The sequence below is a fragment of the Myotis nattereri genome (assembly GCF_964212035.1).
Source record: "Myotis nattereri genome assembly, chromosome: 1".
In the NCBI taxonomy this organism is placed as follows: Eukaryota; Metazoa; Chordata; class Mammalia; order Chiroptera; family Vespertilionidae; genus Myotis; species Myotis nattereri.
The window spans coordinates 146,108,455-146,125,249 of NC_138075.1; the positions used below are offsets into that span (position 1 = coordinate 146,108,455).

At 44.8% G+C, this 16,795-nt stretch overlaps 1 protein-coding gene across 1 annotated transcript in view; it reads left to right on the forward strand.

Annotated features, from left to right (window-relative positions):
• The first annotated feature begins 357 nt into the window (after window positions 1–357).
• CYP2U1 (cytochrome P450 family 2 subfamily U member 1) overlaps window positions 358–16,795 on the forward strand; it is a 34,805-nt gene continuing 18,367 nt past the window's right edge. Inside the window, exon 1 of the mRNA XM_081088797.1 lies at window positions 358–2,070. Within this exon, the coding sequence (XP_080944923.1) occupies window positions 1,584–2,070 (487 nt within the window). The 5' untranslated portion in view covers window positions 358–1,583. The remainder of the gene's footprint in view (window positions 2,071–16,795) is intronic.

Genomic DNA, 16,795 nt, shown 5'->3' on the forward strand with positions numbered 1-16,795 from the left:
AACTGCATGGCAGATCTAACGAAAAAAAAAAGAGATTATTTAAGAAAATGCTATCAATGCAATTATAACGAGGGTGTCTGTTAGGGATGAAAATTAGTCACATCTTAAACTATTTTAAAATCATTTGTGAATGTAAGTTGCTTGTAAGGAAAGATGTTATTGGCTACTATTTAAGAGAGCAAGGCCATGAAGAGAATCAGATGACATGTTGAAATTATTATCTGCAAACAAGTACCATAGTTTCAATGTTAAAAATTTTCCAAATTCAAAAAAATGAGAAAACTAATCTAAACTTAATGGTTAATTACAGAAGATATGAGGTGTGTTTTTTTTTTTTGTTTTGTTTTTTATTAAGCTTCAAATGACTTCTGAAGAACATGGCAAAAATAGTGTTAGAAGAGAGTAGACTCGAAAGTTAGCATAGCTTCCTGGCATCACTTGTGTATAGAAAACAGAAAGGGTCGCAGAGCAAATAGAGGAGGCTCACTCGCTGTGGTCGCACTTCTGTAAGTGCTGCATGGTGTTCAGCCTTTCAGAGTGTGCAGGATACACAACAATCAGACCAAAGGAAACAGGTTTGTTCATGATGATCAGTTAAGATGATTCATATGAAACTGACCTTTCAATAGATAAAATAAAATAAAACCAGAGGAGCCTGTAGAAGAGGTAAAAGTACCTAGAAGCCATTATGAAGATTAGAAGATGGACTTTTGTCTTAAAATTATTATACAATTCTCATATAGTGTCTTCACCTCACATCAATAATAATATCGCCACCCTTCCTTACCCTAGTCGTTTTCTCTTTATATCAGCAGCTTCTAAAGCAAGTTCCTAAAAGAGGTTGTGTGCTTTACCCAGGCCACGGGCTAAAACGAACTCTGAGCGTTCACTCTCCGCAAAAAGAGGCGGCCCCGACCCTGGCAAGTTCTAAGAGCTTGACTCCATGACCGCCCCCCCCCCCCCCCACACACACACCTATCTTTCGCGTAGCTTGGCCACCTACACCTACAAATTTAACACATTGCGTTTGCGTCATCGTCATCCTCCGGGCTCTGGGAAGAGGAAAGGGTCCTTTTGGACTGCAAATCCCGATCTGGATAAAGAGTAGCCCAGCCTTTTGGCTCCCAGGCCTGGGGCGGAAACGCCCTCTCCCAGCTCAGGGCGGAGCTGCGGGCGGAGGCCGAGTCACCTCAGGGGCCTGTGGTCCCCGCAGGATGTATACACTCCATATACAAACGAGTGACTTAAGGGGGCCCAGCAGCCAATCAGAGCGCAAGAACGCGCAGCCAGCATCTGTTTTCCGGAGCTGCCACAGCCGAGCCGGGCCCAAGGAGGGGCGCTACGGCCAGGAGAGACCACGCTTGCAGACTGCGCGCCCCCCCCTCGTCCGCAGACGTCTCCCGCAGGGGGGCGGGGCGTCCCCTTTAGGAGGCGGGAGAGAGCCAGGGGCCGGCCAATCCCGGCGCCCTCCGCCGCTCCGCCCTCCCGGCTCTGGTTAAGGCCGCGGCTCCCAGCGGGCGGCGGCGAGGAGCGTGCTCTCCTTGGGGCTGCGGGGAGGACGCCAAGGCCGCCCTGCACTGGCCATGGCCGCCGCCGCGCCGCCACCGCCCCCCGAGGGCTCGCCCTGGCCCCTGAGTCTCCTGCCCGCGCCCCTGGGGCTGCTGAGGCTGGACCCCACCGGCGGCGCGCTGTTGCTGCTCGGCCTGGCCGCGCTGCTCGGGTGGAGCTGGGTGAGGCGGTGCCGGCCACCGGGCATCCCTCCCGGGCCCACGCCCTGGCCGGTGGTGGGCAACTTCGGCTTCGTGCTGCTGCCGCCCTTCCTCCGCGGGAGGAGCTGGGTCAATTTCGGGAAACGTATCCCAGACCTAGACCCCTCCACGCCGGCCGCGCAGGTGCTGCTGACCAATCTGGCCCGAGTCTATGGCAACATCTATAGCTTCTTCGTGGGCCCCTACCTGGTGGTCGTCCTCAATGACTTCCACAGCGTGCGCGAGGCGCTGGTGCAGCAGGCCGAGGCCTTCAGCGACCGTCCACGGATGCCGCTGGTCTCCCGAGTGACCAAGGAGAAGGGTGAGCTGGGCCCGGGAGCCTCAGGTGTCCGGGGACTTGTGAAGCCAGGAGGCCGCGGACCTGTGCCCCCGCCAGCCGCACGCACCCCGCCGCGCCACTCCTGCATCCCAGTCGCGGGCGGGGTAGGGGGCGGCAGTGCCTCCCTTTTCCGTAGCCTTTAAGATGCCACTCAACTGTAGCTGATGGATTACTCGTTCATATTTCAAGATCAGGAGGAAGGGTAATGGGAGGGACGGGGGTGGCAACGAAGTGTGAAGCCTGGCCGCATCTCTCCAGGGGAATTCTCTCCTTCCCAGAACCAAGCCTCACTCTTCAGGCCCTGTCCTGGGGAAAAACTTGGATCCTTTTCACCTTCTGAGTTTTGCGTGCAAGAGTTTAAGAATAGAAAGTCCAGAAAAACACTTTAGGAGCCTACTGGCAAACTTAATACACTGAGTTTGTAGGCACTGTGATTCCTGCCTACAGGAGTCTAACTTGGGCAATTTTTCCAGGGTAGGAAACGAAACACATTGTTTCAATAAAATATCACATTTACTTTTCCTCTAACTCCACCCATCCACCTATTCATTTATTTATTTCCCTGATTATTTATTGCCCTTCATCAGTCTTCCCCTCCCTTTGTCCTATTGGCTAACACAGGTCCCAGACTTTTTTTTCTGAGTCACTCCTTTATAGATATTAAATGTTTCCTCAGGGAGGCTTTTTTTCCTCACTGCTTCTTCAAAAATTAAGCTCCCTTTTTAGAACAATTTCATTGTACAAGTATTTTTCCTTTACTGCACTTACCAAAACTGAGGCTACATAATTTTGTGACCTGGGGCCAGGCTGTGGGTCTCACCACTAGACTGACATCCAGGAGGACAGGGTAAGTCCTATGTGCCTGGCACACAGTAAATGCTCAGTAAGTATTTATTAAGGAAGTGAACTGCTACTTACTGTCTCTGGAATGTGGCATAAGGAGACCTAGGTATTTTAGAATCTGAGGAAGCCAGACTTTTGCATCAGGATTCTAAATGCATAGTAGTAATCCTATCTAATAAAAGGCTAATATGCAAATAGACCAAACAGCTGAACAACCGGTCAGTATGATGTGCACTGACCACCAGGGGCAGATGCTCAGCACAGAGCTGGGCTCACGGCTGGCGAGCACAGCAGCCGGGGTGGGAGCCTCTCCTGCCTCCATGGCAGTGCTAAGGATGTCCAGGAGCAGGCCTAAGCCATCAGTCGGACATCCCCCAAGGGCTCCTGGACTGCAAGAGGGCGCAGGCTGGGCTGAGAGACCTCTTCTCCGCCACCCCCGCCCCCCCATACATTAATTTCGTGCACCAGGCCTCTAGTGGTGATCATAATATTCTAAATGTCTCATTGAAAAACTGAGGTCACAGTTCCTACCTCACCCTCTCCATGCCTTCACACAGGCTACTGCTTCTACCTGGAATTCTCTTCCAATCTCATAGCTGCCTGCTTTTAGTTTTTTTAGATTGTGATGAAATACACATTATATAAAATTTGCCAACTCAGTAATTTTAAATCTTACAGTTTGCTGCGCCAACTAGCGGTGAGGTATCTGAAGCTGGCTCGTAACCCAAATTTTTTTGAGCTTGCAACTCAAAGCAAAAAATCGGCTGAGAGACGGCTTGTATCTCAAAAAAACTTGTTAGTCGGGACACTCGTAAGTCAAGGCCCACTGTACTCTTACATGTATGGAGCAATACGTCCATGAATTTTTTGTACCCTGCCTTTGTCACTCTTTAGCTGCAATACGTCCACGAATTTTTTTGTACCCTGCCTTTGTCACTCTTTAGCTGCATGAACTTAGACAAGTAGAAAATAGGCAAATACCAAAATTTCATTGAAAGAACATTGAATGAATTTTTGTACCATCCATGTAATGGCCTTACTGGAAGATATCCAAGAAAGTAAGTAAAATAAGAACAATGGATAATCATTTTATTTTTTTATTTTTTAAATAACACATTGTTTAGCGTGCCACTGTGTAACTAGCGGCCTTAAAACTTAGTTCAAACAAGTCCTTAAGTGCTGTGGTGGCTGGGCTCAGCTTGTGCTTTCGTTCCACAGCCATCTGGCGCTTTCCTCTGCGGGGCCGTTGGCGCTGGTGTCACCCGGGAGCTCAGCTGGGGCTGTTGTGAAGCACCTTGGTCCTTTTAATGTGGCCTTTTCATATGGGTTGGGATTCTCGCAGCTGGGTTTCAAGTGGATGAAAGCAGATATTAAAAGTCACTTCTGCAGTCTATAGGTTAAAAGCTCTTCCAGATGCAGGTAGAGGGGAGAGAGATTCCACTGTCCATGAGAAGAGTGGACAGGAGATAAGAGTTTGTGGCCATCTTTAATTCACAAGCACCTGTCATTGCTGATTATATATTTACTAGAGGCCCGGTGCACAAAATTTGTGCACTCCGGGGGGGAGGGGTGCGTCCCTCAGACTGGCCTGTGCCCATTCACAGTCCAGTACCCCTTGGGGATATCCACCTGTTGACTTAGGCCCACTCCCTGGGGGATCAGGCTTAAGCTTGCAGTCAGACATCCTTCTGACAGCCAGGGAGCCCTCGGGGGATGTCCGACTAAAGGCTTAGGCCCCCAAGGGTCGGGCCTAAACTGTTAGTTGGACATTCTTAGTGCTGCCACGGAGGTGGGAGAAGCTCCTGCCACCATCACTGCACTGGCCAGCCATGAGCCAGCTTCTGGCTGAGTGGCACTACTCCTCGGTCTGACCTAAACCCTAGAGAGACCTAAACTCCAGAGATTAGTACTTCATTTTACAACTTTTTCTTAGTTTATAGGCAGCAGCAAACTCAGACCACACAGTCGGTGTGCAAGAAATGTTGCTTTCTTTATTGTTTAGTAACCAAACCTGGCTGCACATGCTGTGGGCAGGCGGCTTCAGAGGCTGCACACGGGTGCGGGCAGGCTGTTTCTGTGGCTGCACATGGGCGCGGGCAGGTGGCTTCTGGGGGGTCCGGGGTTGCCACCTGGCCTGCGCCCCGGCCCTCCCGCCCTCTGATCGCCATGGCGATCTCTGGCGCAGGCCAGCAGGCAACCCTGCCCCTGGGGGGGACCGGGGTTGCTGCCTGGCCAGCTCCCCGGCCTTCCCGCCCTCCGATCACCATGGCGATCTCGGGCCGCAGGCCAGCCGCCAGCCCCGGGAGTTTGGGGTTGCCCCCTGGCCTGCGACCTGGCCTTCCTCTGATCGCCATGGCGATCGCTGGGCGCAGGCCAGCTGGCAACCCTGGCCCCCGTGGGGTCTGGGGTTTCGGCCTGACCTGTGCCTGGCCCTCTGCCCTCCGATCGCAGGGGCAGGCCCTCCTGCCCTCCAATCGCCATGGCAGTTGCTCCATGCAGGCCACCCGGTAACCCCAACAGGCTTTCCGATGGCGATCACCGGCTGAAGGCAGCCTTTGCCCACCCCCCAGCTCTTGCCTGCCGCCTGGGTTGCCGATCACCATTCTTCAGTTCTTCCCCTTTCGCCTCCCAGCATTGCGGCTACATATGCAAATTACCCGCCATCTTGGCTGGTGGTTAATTTGCATATCGCCCTGATTAGCCAATGAGAAGGGTAGCGGACGTACGGCTAATTACCATGTTTCTCTTTTATTAGATAGGATAGAAAATCCTTACTGTACACAAGAAATGGTTGATAGTGTTTGCCTTTATATAAGGGAATAGAGTTTGGGGGGAACTTGCCTCTTTGCTTGTGTTCTTTGAATTTTACTAATGTATTACCTATTGAAAAACTCCCCTTTTAAGCCTTCTTTCATCAGTGGCACTGCAAAAACCACCATTGTTTAACAGTTTTTCATTTTTAAATAGCTTAAAGTATAGAAATGAGCTGGTGCAGGATGTCAAATCTGCTAAAAAACAACAACAAAAAACACCACAAATCTAGATGGTGGACTGCCTAGAGCAGTGATGGTGAACCTTTTGAGCTCGGCATGTCAGCATTTTGAAAAACCCTAACTTAACTCTGGTGCCGTGTCACATATAGCAATTTTTTGATATTTGCAACCATAGTAAAACAAAGATTTATATTTTTGATATTTATTTTATATATTTAAATGCCATTTAACAAAGAAAAATCAACCAAAAAGAGTTAGAAACTAAGATGGCGGCATCGATAAACACCGGGAAATAGTCGCCTCACACAACAATTGAGAAATATCCCAAAGGACGGAGCAAACATCGTCCAGAACAACAGGAAGGCTGGCTGAGTGTAATTTCTACAACTAGAAGAAAAGAAAAGCACGCTGAGAGCCAGAGGAGCTGCGGAGGCTGAGTGCAGAGGTACGGCGGCGGCTCACGCGCGCGGAAAGGTGGTGGCACCTGAGGATGCGGCTGTCTTTTTGAATCACAAGCTCCCGACTGCTCTGAACTCCGGTTCCGGGAAGTCTCTGGGGACCCAGGACTCATACGGGGAGAGGCTGCTCTGTCAGGCGGCAGCGGGCGAATTTGAGGGCGGATTTCCCTCAGAGGTGCTTGCAGCCGTTACCGGGACACTGAGACGCGCGACTCCGGGCGCGGAGAATCAGCCATAGCTTCTTTCTCCGCCCTTTTGACTCCCTGAGACCCTGCCCCACCCAGGCTGCAGCAGAGGCTTTTGCATGTGAATGTACCTAACTAGAGCCCAGCCAAGCAGACCCGGAACTTCCAAGAGAAGGCCCAAGGCCCCGCAGCGGCTTGCATTGCTTCACAGCTGAGCCTCTCCGTGGCTCTGGCTGTGTGGCCTCAGGCAGAGGCTGAATTAGCACCTCCTTAGATCCAGGAGCCACTGTACCCAGTGGTCAGAGGGGGACCATTCTCCCACTTCAGACACAGCTGCTTCCCACAGCCAATTGGCCTGGAGGTCAATTCCTCCCAGTGATCCTACAACAACCAAGGCACCAAGAGTGCACCAAGAGTGTCCACCCCAGGTAACTGGGGAGGCTGAGCCACTGGGCCCTACAGGACACCTGGCGCGCAGGGCCACTCTATCAACACAGGGAAGCAGCCAAAATGCGGAGACAAAGAAACAGGTCACAATTGGCAGAAACGGAGGAGGGCAGACGACTGGATATAGAGTTCAAGGCCACGTTTATAAGGTTTGTCAAGAATTTTATGGAAACCACCGATAAATTTAATGAATCCCTCAAGGAGTATAGTGAGACCATGGAGGACATGAAAAAGGACCAACTAGAAATTAAGCATACACTGACTGAAATAAAGAATAATTTACAGAGATCCAACAGCAGACAAGAGGATCCCAAGAATCAAGTCAAAGATTTGAAATACAAAGAAACAAAAAATACCCAACCAAAAAAGAAATAAGAAAAGAGATTCAAAAAATATGAAGATAGTGTAAGGAACCTCTGGGACAACTTCAAGCGTACCAACATCAGAATTATAGGGGTACCAGAAGGAGAGAGAGGGCAAGATATTGAAAACCTTTTTGAAGAAATAATGACAGAAAACTTCCCCCACCTGGTGAAAGAAATGGACTTACAAGTCCAGGAAGCGCAGAGAACCCCAAACAAAAGGAATCCAAAGAGGACCACACCAAGACACATCATAATTAAAATGCCAAGAGCAAAAGATAAAGAGAGAATCTTAAAAACAGCAAGAGAAAGACAGTCAGTTACCTACAAGGGAGTACCCATCCGACTGTCAGCTGATTTCTCAACAGAAACCATGCAGGCCAGAGAGAGTGGCAAGAAATATTCAAAGAGATGAATAGCAAGAACCTGCAACCAAGATTACTTTATCCAGCAAAGCTATCATTCAGAATGGAAGGTCAGATAAAGAGCTTCACGGATAAGAAAAAGCTAAAGGAGTTCATCACCACCAAACCAGCATTATATGAAATGCTGAAAGGTATTCTTTAAGAAGAGGAAGAAGAAAAAGGAACTCTTACCATTTGCACAGCATCGATGGAACTGGAGAGCGGATAAATACCACAAGATCTCACTTATTTGTGGAATATAATGAACAACATAAACTGAAGAACAAGGACTGATCCAGAGACGGAGAGTCTTTGATTGGACTGTCGGGCCTTGGAGGGAAGGTAGGGGAGGGTGGGGGCAAGGGGGAAAGATCAACCAAAGGACTTGTATGCAAGCATATAGGCCTAACCAATGGACACGGACAACGGGGGGGTGAGGGGATGAGCGGGGGGGGGGGGGGTAGAGGGTACACATATGTAATATCTTAATCAATAAAAAAAAATATAAAAAAAAAGAAAAAAGAAAAGAAAAATCAACCAAAAAAATGAGTTCGTGTGTCACCTCTGACATGCGTGTCATAGGTTCGCCATCAATGGCCTAGAGATTCTGAGACCGCAGTAAAATGCTCAAAATCTCTGGGTTTGGATTTAGAAGTGGGTTCAAATCCTGCCTTTGTCACTCTTTAGCTGCATGAACTTAGGCAAGCTTCTTAAATTTTTATGTAAACCAGGAATAATGGTATTTCACCCTCAAAATTGTAATTATAATGCCACTTCCTGATTGTGTGGTGTCAAAATATATGCCCTCAATCATTATGTCTCCTCTGCTCAAAACTGCAGAAGGTCTTTATTATCAGCTCAAATTCAGACTATCTTGGTGATTAGTCTTATAGCTGTACCAAACTGGTCACAGGTCATCCAGAGTCTCAGCAGACATTCTTGTTTCGTAGCCTCATTCTTTACCATCCCTGGAGCATACCACACCCACTCCCAAGTAACCAAATGTGAATGGAGTGCTTGGTGCATCTGTGCGCACAGCCAGGCCCACTGTGCGGCCAAACCCCTTGTTCAGTCTCCTTCATCAAACCAGGATCCTCGCCTAGTGATTTCTCTTAACTGTCTTTGTTTCCCCACCCTTGTACAGTATCTTTCATGAAATGGGCATTTGATGACTGAAATTGTGTTTCCCATGTGTCTTTTTGCTGATGAGCCACTAAGCAGACACTCAATAAGTAATTACTCAGTTGAAAAAATATATATTTGTTCACGTCCCTGCTTTTAATTCTTTAGGTATATACCCAAAAGTGGAATTGCCTGATCATAGTTTAAATCTGTTTAATTTTTTGAGTAGGTGCCATAATGGCTTTCCGTAGTGATTGCACCATTTTATATTCCCATCAGCAATGACAGGTTCAATTTCTCCACATCCTCAAAACACTTGTTATTTTGTTTTTCCATACCTGCTGAAATGTCACCTCTTTGAGAAACTGGTCCCTGAGATACTTCTCTACTGCCAGGTAGAGGTGCTCTATTCTTTCCTCCATGATGGTATGTATCACTTTCATTCTAACCCCTACCCCACCCCCTACCAGTCACTTGACCTCTTGTCAGTTCCTACTGCATATGTGTGTTTTACATCCACCCACTGCTTTCCATTTTCATTGTTAGCATCCTCATCCCAACTGCCATCATTTCTTCCCCGATACTCAGAAGCCTCATAACTAGCCTGCTTGCTTCTGCATCACTCTTTTATCTCTATATCAGCCAAAGGGATTTCTTGTTAAAAATCATGTATTTAACCATGTCACTTCCCAGCTGAAACCAATTGCCTCCAGCTCCATACTTGACCCACTGTGCCCTGAAGAATCTGGCCCCTCCCTGCCTTTCTGATTTATCTCCTCCCACTCTCCTTTTATTTGTATATTTCAACCTGCTCTAAGCACACCAACCTGATTCCTGCCAAGGTTGGGACTGCCTCAGGCCACTGGGTTTCTCTTGGGCCCAGAATAACTTTGCACTTGACTGACTCCTTGTCATCTCTCAGACCAAATGTTGCCTTTTAGTCCTATTTTAGACACTATCCAGTGCCACAACTTATTTTATCACATGCTTACTTCATTTGATAAACACCTGGAAAGTATTTAGCCTATCACCAAGTCTATCTACTACTGGAATGTGAGCTCTGTGAGGGCAAAGATTTTGTTCATCTTCATAACCAGTGTCCCCACTAATGGCACAGAGGAAGTAATCAAGAAATGAATGCATGCATACAAGCATTTGTTGGTGCACTTACCACATGTGTTGCATGTCTGTCTTTTCCTCTAGATTTTTAAAGGTAGGAATTAGATTTTCTTCTTTGAGGTCCTTTTTGGTGGCTATACAGTTTGGTCAAGAATTTATAATGGGTCAGTTTCTAAGTATTAGCTAGACCACAGATTTTATGAGATCCCTCTTTACTTAAGAAGCACTGCGAGCCTCGGGAAACGTGGTGCTTCAGCATCTCAACTAAAGCACCCACTCCCCTAAGACAGGGCGGGGAACATCCACCCAGAGGGCTGTGCAAGGCCCTGGAAATCATTTGTTCTGACCCTGCCCAGGCATTAGGGGTGAGTTAGTTAAAGGTTTGACCAAAAGTAGCAGGCTAACTTTTAAGTTGATAATTTTATATGGCCTGTGAATGATGTTATAAATATCCAAATGGCCCTGGGCAGAAAAAAGCCTCCCCACCCCTGTGCTAAGAGACAGGATGTGTTAGGCAATGCTGCTCTTATTCTGGTGGATGTGGAAGAATTGAGAAAAATTTCTGTAGCTGGTGAAGGTGAGTGACTATAAAAAGTAGAGGAAGAACCATATGTTGTAAAGAAAATGCTTGTGGACTTAACTTGGAATAGAGAACAGATCATCTGGATAGGAAAATTTAGACAGTTGAGGTTTTTTTTATTGGAACTTTTTCAAGAGTGTAGAATGAAAGGAGAGAATGTCAGTTTATTTCAAGATGCTTATCAAAGAATGAAAGAGCAGATGAGTTCTGAGTAGACCTCACAGGTCAGGAAATGGACAGCATGACCCACATGAAAAAGCGAGGCCACTGAAGCTAAAAGGCTGAGTGGCTTAGCTGAGCAGGCTTGAGGAGCGGCCACGCTAACTTTGGCTAAAGGTTTCCAATGGCAAAACTGTGATGTGTGAAACTGTTCAGATACAACATGTGCAGACTTTTAGGGGAGAGAAATGATATTATTAAATACTTTTGCTGCTAAAGACTAGCAGACAGGGAATGTTTCATAAACTGTGATATGCATAGAGAGGCTGGAAATAGTTAACACATTGCCAAAACAATCTAGAATGTGGGAAGGTTTCTTATTATATTTGAGTTTTTCAAAATATCATACTTAGATTGGTGCTCTTTTTAAACCCATAAGCTAGACAGGCCATTAGATGTACCACATCAGCTATACCCATCACACTCATTAATTCATATGATTTTTTTCCTGAGCAGGAATAGAAAATAAAATTACAAACTCAGAAGCAAGGCTACCAAAGAAGTGATTACTCTAAGTGTGGCCCATTTCTTCTAAAAGGTTTTTGCACTCTATTTTTATTATAAATTATTTCAAATGGAAGATTCAGAGAACAATATAAACTCATTTATCTACCACTCAGATTTGCTTCAGATTCATAAACAGTACATAACTTTATTTGGTATGTATTTTTAAAACTTATGTATCATATATTTACAGTATTTTACTTCTAGCTTTTGTTATTTACTTATTTCCCTGTTGATAGAAATTAGATCATTTCTAATTTTGAGACACTGTTGGAGACTTGGAGCAAGAATCTAGGCCTGTGGTCGGCAAACTGCGGCTCTTTGGCCCCTTGAGTGTGGCTCTTCCACAAAATACCGCGTGCGGGCGCACGTACAGTGTGATTGAAACTTCGTGGCCCATGCGCAGAAGTCGGTTTTCGGCCTGGGCGAGTCTATTTCGAAGAAGAACTGTTGATATTTGGCTCTGTTGACTAATGAGTTTGCCAACGTTGGCAAAATCATTAGTCAACAGAGCCAAATATCAACAGTACAACGATTGAAATTTCTTTTGAGAGCCAAATTTTTTAAACTTAAACTATATAGGTAGGTACATTGTTATTAACTTAATTAGGGTACTCCTAAGGCTTAGGAAGAGCCACACCCAAGGGGCCAAAGAGCCACATGTGGCTCGAGAGCCGCAGTTTGCCGACCACGGGTCTACGCAAATGCCAAAGCCATACAAATGGAAGGCGAAGAAAATTATGAAGAAGTTTAAAAGTACAGGATAGATTGTCAGTATTAACTATCATGAAGGGAAAGAAGATGCAAAATGAAGTTAAGAACTGAAGATAGAAATGAAAGTTCATCTGGGGAATTTGAAAATGAGTGAGAAAAACAAGATAACTTGAATCTTATCGTAAATGCAGTAGAATAGTTATTATAATAGTTATGTAAGAGAGCATGAATTCCTACTAAGAGGAACACTTCTATGACCCTGTGGACTTCTATAATCAGTGGACAATAAAAGTGGATAAAAAAGCTGTGGGACATTTACACAATGGAATACTTCTCAGCTGTAAAAAAGGAAATCTAATCCTTATGCCAACATGGATGGACCTGGAGAGCATTATGTTAAGTGAAATAAGTCAGTTAAGGACAAGTACCATATGATTTCACTCATATATGGAATCAAATGAACAAAATGAACTAACAAGCAAAGTAGTGACAGACTCATAGACAGAGAGCAGGCTGACACCTGTTGGGAGCGGGGCTGGATAGGAAGGTCGTGGAGGGATTGAGCAAAAAAGAAAAAAGGAGAAAGTACTCATGGACATGGACAATTAGTATGGTGATTGCTGCAGGGAGGTGGAGGAGGTTTAGAGGGGATACTAGTAAATGATGATGGACGGAAACTTAACTTGGGTTGTGAATACACAATAGATGATGTGTTGTGGAATTGTGCACCTGAAGTCTGTATAATTTTGTCAGTGTCACCCCAATAGATTCAATAAAAGGGGAAAAATTTAAAAAATATGTCCTCCTGCAAAGTTCTTAAGTGTGGTACAGTATTCCTTTGTGAAGATGTTTTATAGTCAGTTTAGCCTGACCTTTATTTGGTTTGAGGTGGATTTTTGTTTCAACTATAGAATCTATTCCTTTGACAAGAGCACCCCCTTTGTCTGAGGAACTCTCTCCCTACCATTCTTTTGTAGACATTAACTTTGGCTGGGCCAAATGATGCCATATCTTTATAAGAACTCTCTTCCCTGGTCACAATGACTAGTTGAGGGGTAGACCCCTGATCAAAGATGGACTGATCAGAATATCTCACTTCTTTGTAACACTGGCTACTTTGTGAGCTGGGCACAGAACTCAAGAATTCATAACTAGAGATCTATCCTCACATGGTTTGGGGTAAGAATTTATACTTGTGGCATAGTTTGGAAACCTCAAGCCACAAAATGAACGTAAGGTGTCCCAAATTGCTTATCACTATGGCATACTTGATTGAAGCATTTAAATCCTTTCCCAGCATTTTTGAGGTTGGAGCTGGAGAATAGAGGGCTTTTCTCTCTGGTGGTAAAAATGGGAGAATAGACATCTTAAGATAGCTAATATTCTTGTAAAAGCTGGTCTGCAGTAAGAAAGAAGTCAGTCAGACAGGAGGAAGTGAAAACTGGGTAAAGTAAGAAAAAGTGCTGTGACATTTAGTGTTTCATGAGGTGGTGACACTCGGCCCTTCCTGTTTTTTGGTTCCACATCCTAATTGACCTTTTTGCCAAACTAGCTTGAGGGTATGTTTTTTTGTCATTCCCAACCAATAGATTCATGACCACTATTGCTTTTCGTGGCTAATAATGGAGATGATAGGATATGCCAGAATCTCTTCCAAATACTTCTAAGACCCTAAGTTATTCTGGCTCCACATCATGGGTATTTTGTAAAGTTGGAACCCCAAGGCCATTAATTCTGTCAATGTCTCTCATCTCTGGCATTTTTGGGCACTGTCACTTTGGTCACTTCTGTCTTGCACCTCATTCCTGTTAGCTCACCATCAAAAACTCTTCTTGAAACACTTCTTTGACACTGCTAAAGTTATTTATTTTTTATGATGTGCCTTCATGCACATCCTTATTAACACATGAAATATCAGCTCAGATGAGCTTTCTTCTGAGAAGCACTAACTTCTCTTAGCTGATATGGTGTTCCATCCTCTGTCTACATTACAACCTCGATATACCTAAAATAGACAACATTCAGTACAAGATGCAACTTCAATACAACCCAACATGTAACAGTGTATTAGGATTGTGGGTTTACCCAGTTCCTCACAGGACTGTAAGCATCCTGAGAACAGGGACCGTATCTTCTAAATCTTCGTTCTCTTAGTAGCAAGCATGCGGGGCCTCATTTATTCAGGAGATTCTAAATAAATACTGGGAAAACTGATAGAAAAGGGGTATTTTGCTGGATAAAGTATTTCTGAAATACAGGTGTGTAATTTAAAAGATGATGAGTACAGACTGAGGACCTAACAAAGGAAGAATAAAATTCCTTGAGTAAGAGAACAAAGCAGACATCTCATATGTAATATCTTAAATGATGAGATGGTAGTTAGAATTAGTATCAAACCCTGAAGTGGAGTGAGACCATATTTTTGCAAGAAAAGGAAAGGAGGCCCAACAATACTTAGTAAATGCTGACTGCAGCAAAAGACTTGGCCCTGGTTAAAGACAGGAAGGGTGACTAAGCTGGGTTTGTCTAGGAAGTAGTTTATGGAACTTTACTAAACAAAGGCAGAGTTCTGTTTTGGGGAATAATTGAAACATTTCCATTCCTCTTGGTCTTGACAAATTCAAAGTAAAATAAAAGATTATAGTAAGAAAATGCCTGAAAAAAGGAAAGCTGATGTATTTTTGACAAAAATATACCTTGTCAGACTTAATTATTAAGAATAAGGAAGGCAGAGGATCAACATGGGGGCATGTAGGACCTGAGAGAGGGTGAGAGTGTGTGTGAGAGCATGTGAGAGATGGTGTGGGTATGAGTGTGGAGGGAGAGATGGTGTGGGTGTGAGTGTGGAGGGAGAGATGGTGTGGGTGTGAGTGTGGAGGGAGAGATGGTGTGGGTGTGAGTGTGGAGGGAGAGATGGTGTGGGTGTGAGTGTGGAGGGAGAGATGGTGTGGGTGTGAGTGTGGAGGGAGAGATGGTGTGGGTGTGAGTGTGGAGGGAGAGATGGTGTGGGTGTGAGTGTGGAGGGCATCTTTCAGTGAATGCAGGACCTCCGGGCGGTTCGGGCGCTCCTGGTGGAGGAGCTGCTAGGCCTCATGCAGATTGGTCGGGCGCTTTTCTCCCATTGAGAGTGGAGTGCTTGACATTTTGGAGGATCCTCGGGGTTCTCCATGGAAGGAGGCTGTGGGGAACAGCCGAGGCCCAGCACCTGATGCCAGTCAGGCATGCAGGGCCCCAGTGCTGAGACCGGACACCCCCAGCATGGGCCTGATGCCATGACCTGGCGAGCCTGAACCAGTGCCCTGGACAACCGCCCTGCCACGTTGACAGGGCACGCCATGCTGGCTGGGTTTAACAAGATATAATAATTTTAAATTTGAATGTTCCTAGAAATATTGTCTAAATTTGAATGTTCCTAGAAACGTATTTCTAGGAACATTCAAATATATAATTTATTTATATATTAGGTATATATATATATACCTAATAACTTATACACAGAGCTATAGATATAAATAAATATTTACTAGCTACATGATATATGTAATAAAAATTATAGAACAGCAAAAAGAAATTGACAAACACACCATTATAGCAGGATATCTTAACATACATATTTGAATAGTTGAGAAATCAGGTAGATAAAAATTTGGTAAGTATACAGAAGATTTGATTTCAGCAGTTATCAAGCCTTCTCTTTTGGCCATATAGAGAACCCTATCCCCAACAATAACTTGAACACAAATTCCTCTTAACTATCTGGAAGTTTTATTAAAATTGATCACATACCAGGCTAAAAAGCAAGCTCATCATTGCCAAAAATCAGTATGAGACAAACTGAGCTAGGTGGTAAAAGAGAATAATAGAAAAAAATTTAAACTTAAACTGTAATGAAATTTATGCCATGCATACAGTTCTTACGAATTACAGCTAATGTGGTACCCAGAGGCCAATTGCAGATCCTTAACTCATTTTTTAGGATAAAGGTCTGAAATGTAATGAGTTAGAAGACCAACTTTTTACATCCAAAAAAGAACAAAAGAATAAACTCAAAGAAAAAAAGAGAAACATGTCAAATTTTAAACAAATTCTTTCAAAGAGTGAGAACACACCCTGGGTCATTTTAGGAGGCCAGTATATCCATACAAGTACATTATAAAAAATAAAATTTATAGGTATAATCATTTATGAAGATGAATTAAAAAAATTAGAAAACCAAGTCCAACTTGTATACATATATGTATAACCTATGGACACAGACAATAGGGTGCTGAAGGCTGGGCTGTGTGTGTGTGTGGGGGGGGGGGGCTGGAGGGGGTCAATGGAAAAAAGGGACATGTAATTCAACAATAAAGAATTATTTTTTAGAAAAATTAAGAAAACCAAGTCCAACGATGTTTTGAAAAAGCATAAAACATCATAACTGAAGTTGGATTTATTCTTGGACTGCAAGCAAGTCCAATGATCAAAAAGACAGTCAAACCTCAGAGGGAAGGTAGGGGAGGGTGAGGGGAAGGGGGAGAGATCCACCAAAGGACTTGTATGCATGCATACAAGCCTAACCAATGGACACAGATAACAGGGGCGTGAGGGCATGAGTGGGGGGAGTGTGTGTGGGGGCAATAGGGGGATAAGGACACATGTAATACCTTAATCAATAAAGAATAAAAAGTCAATGTTCAAATTAATCTATAAATTAAATCCAATCAAAGTCCCAAAGGCACTTAAAAAAAAAAAAAAAACTTGACCAGATGATTAAA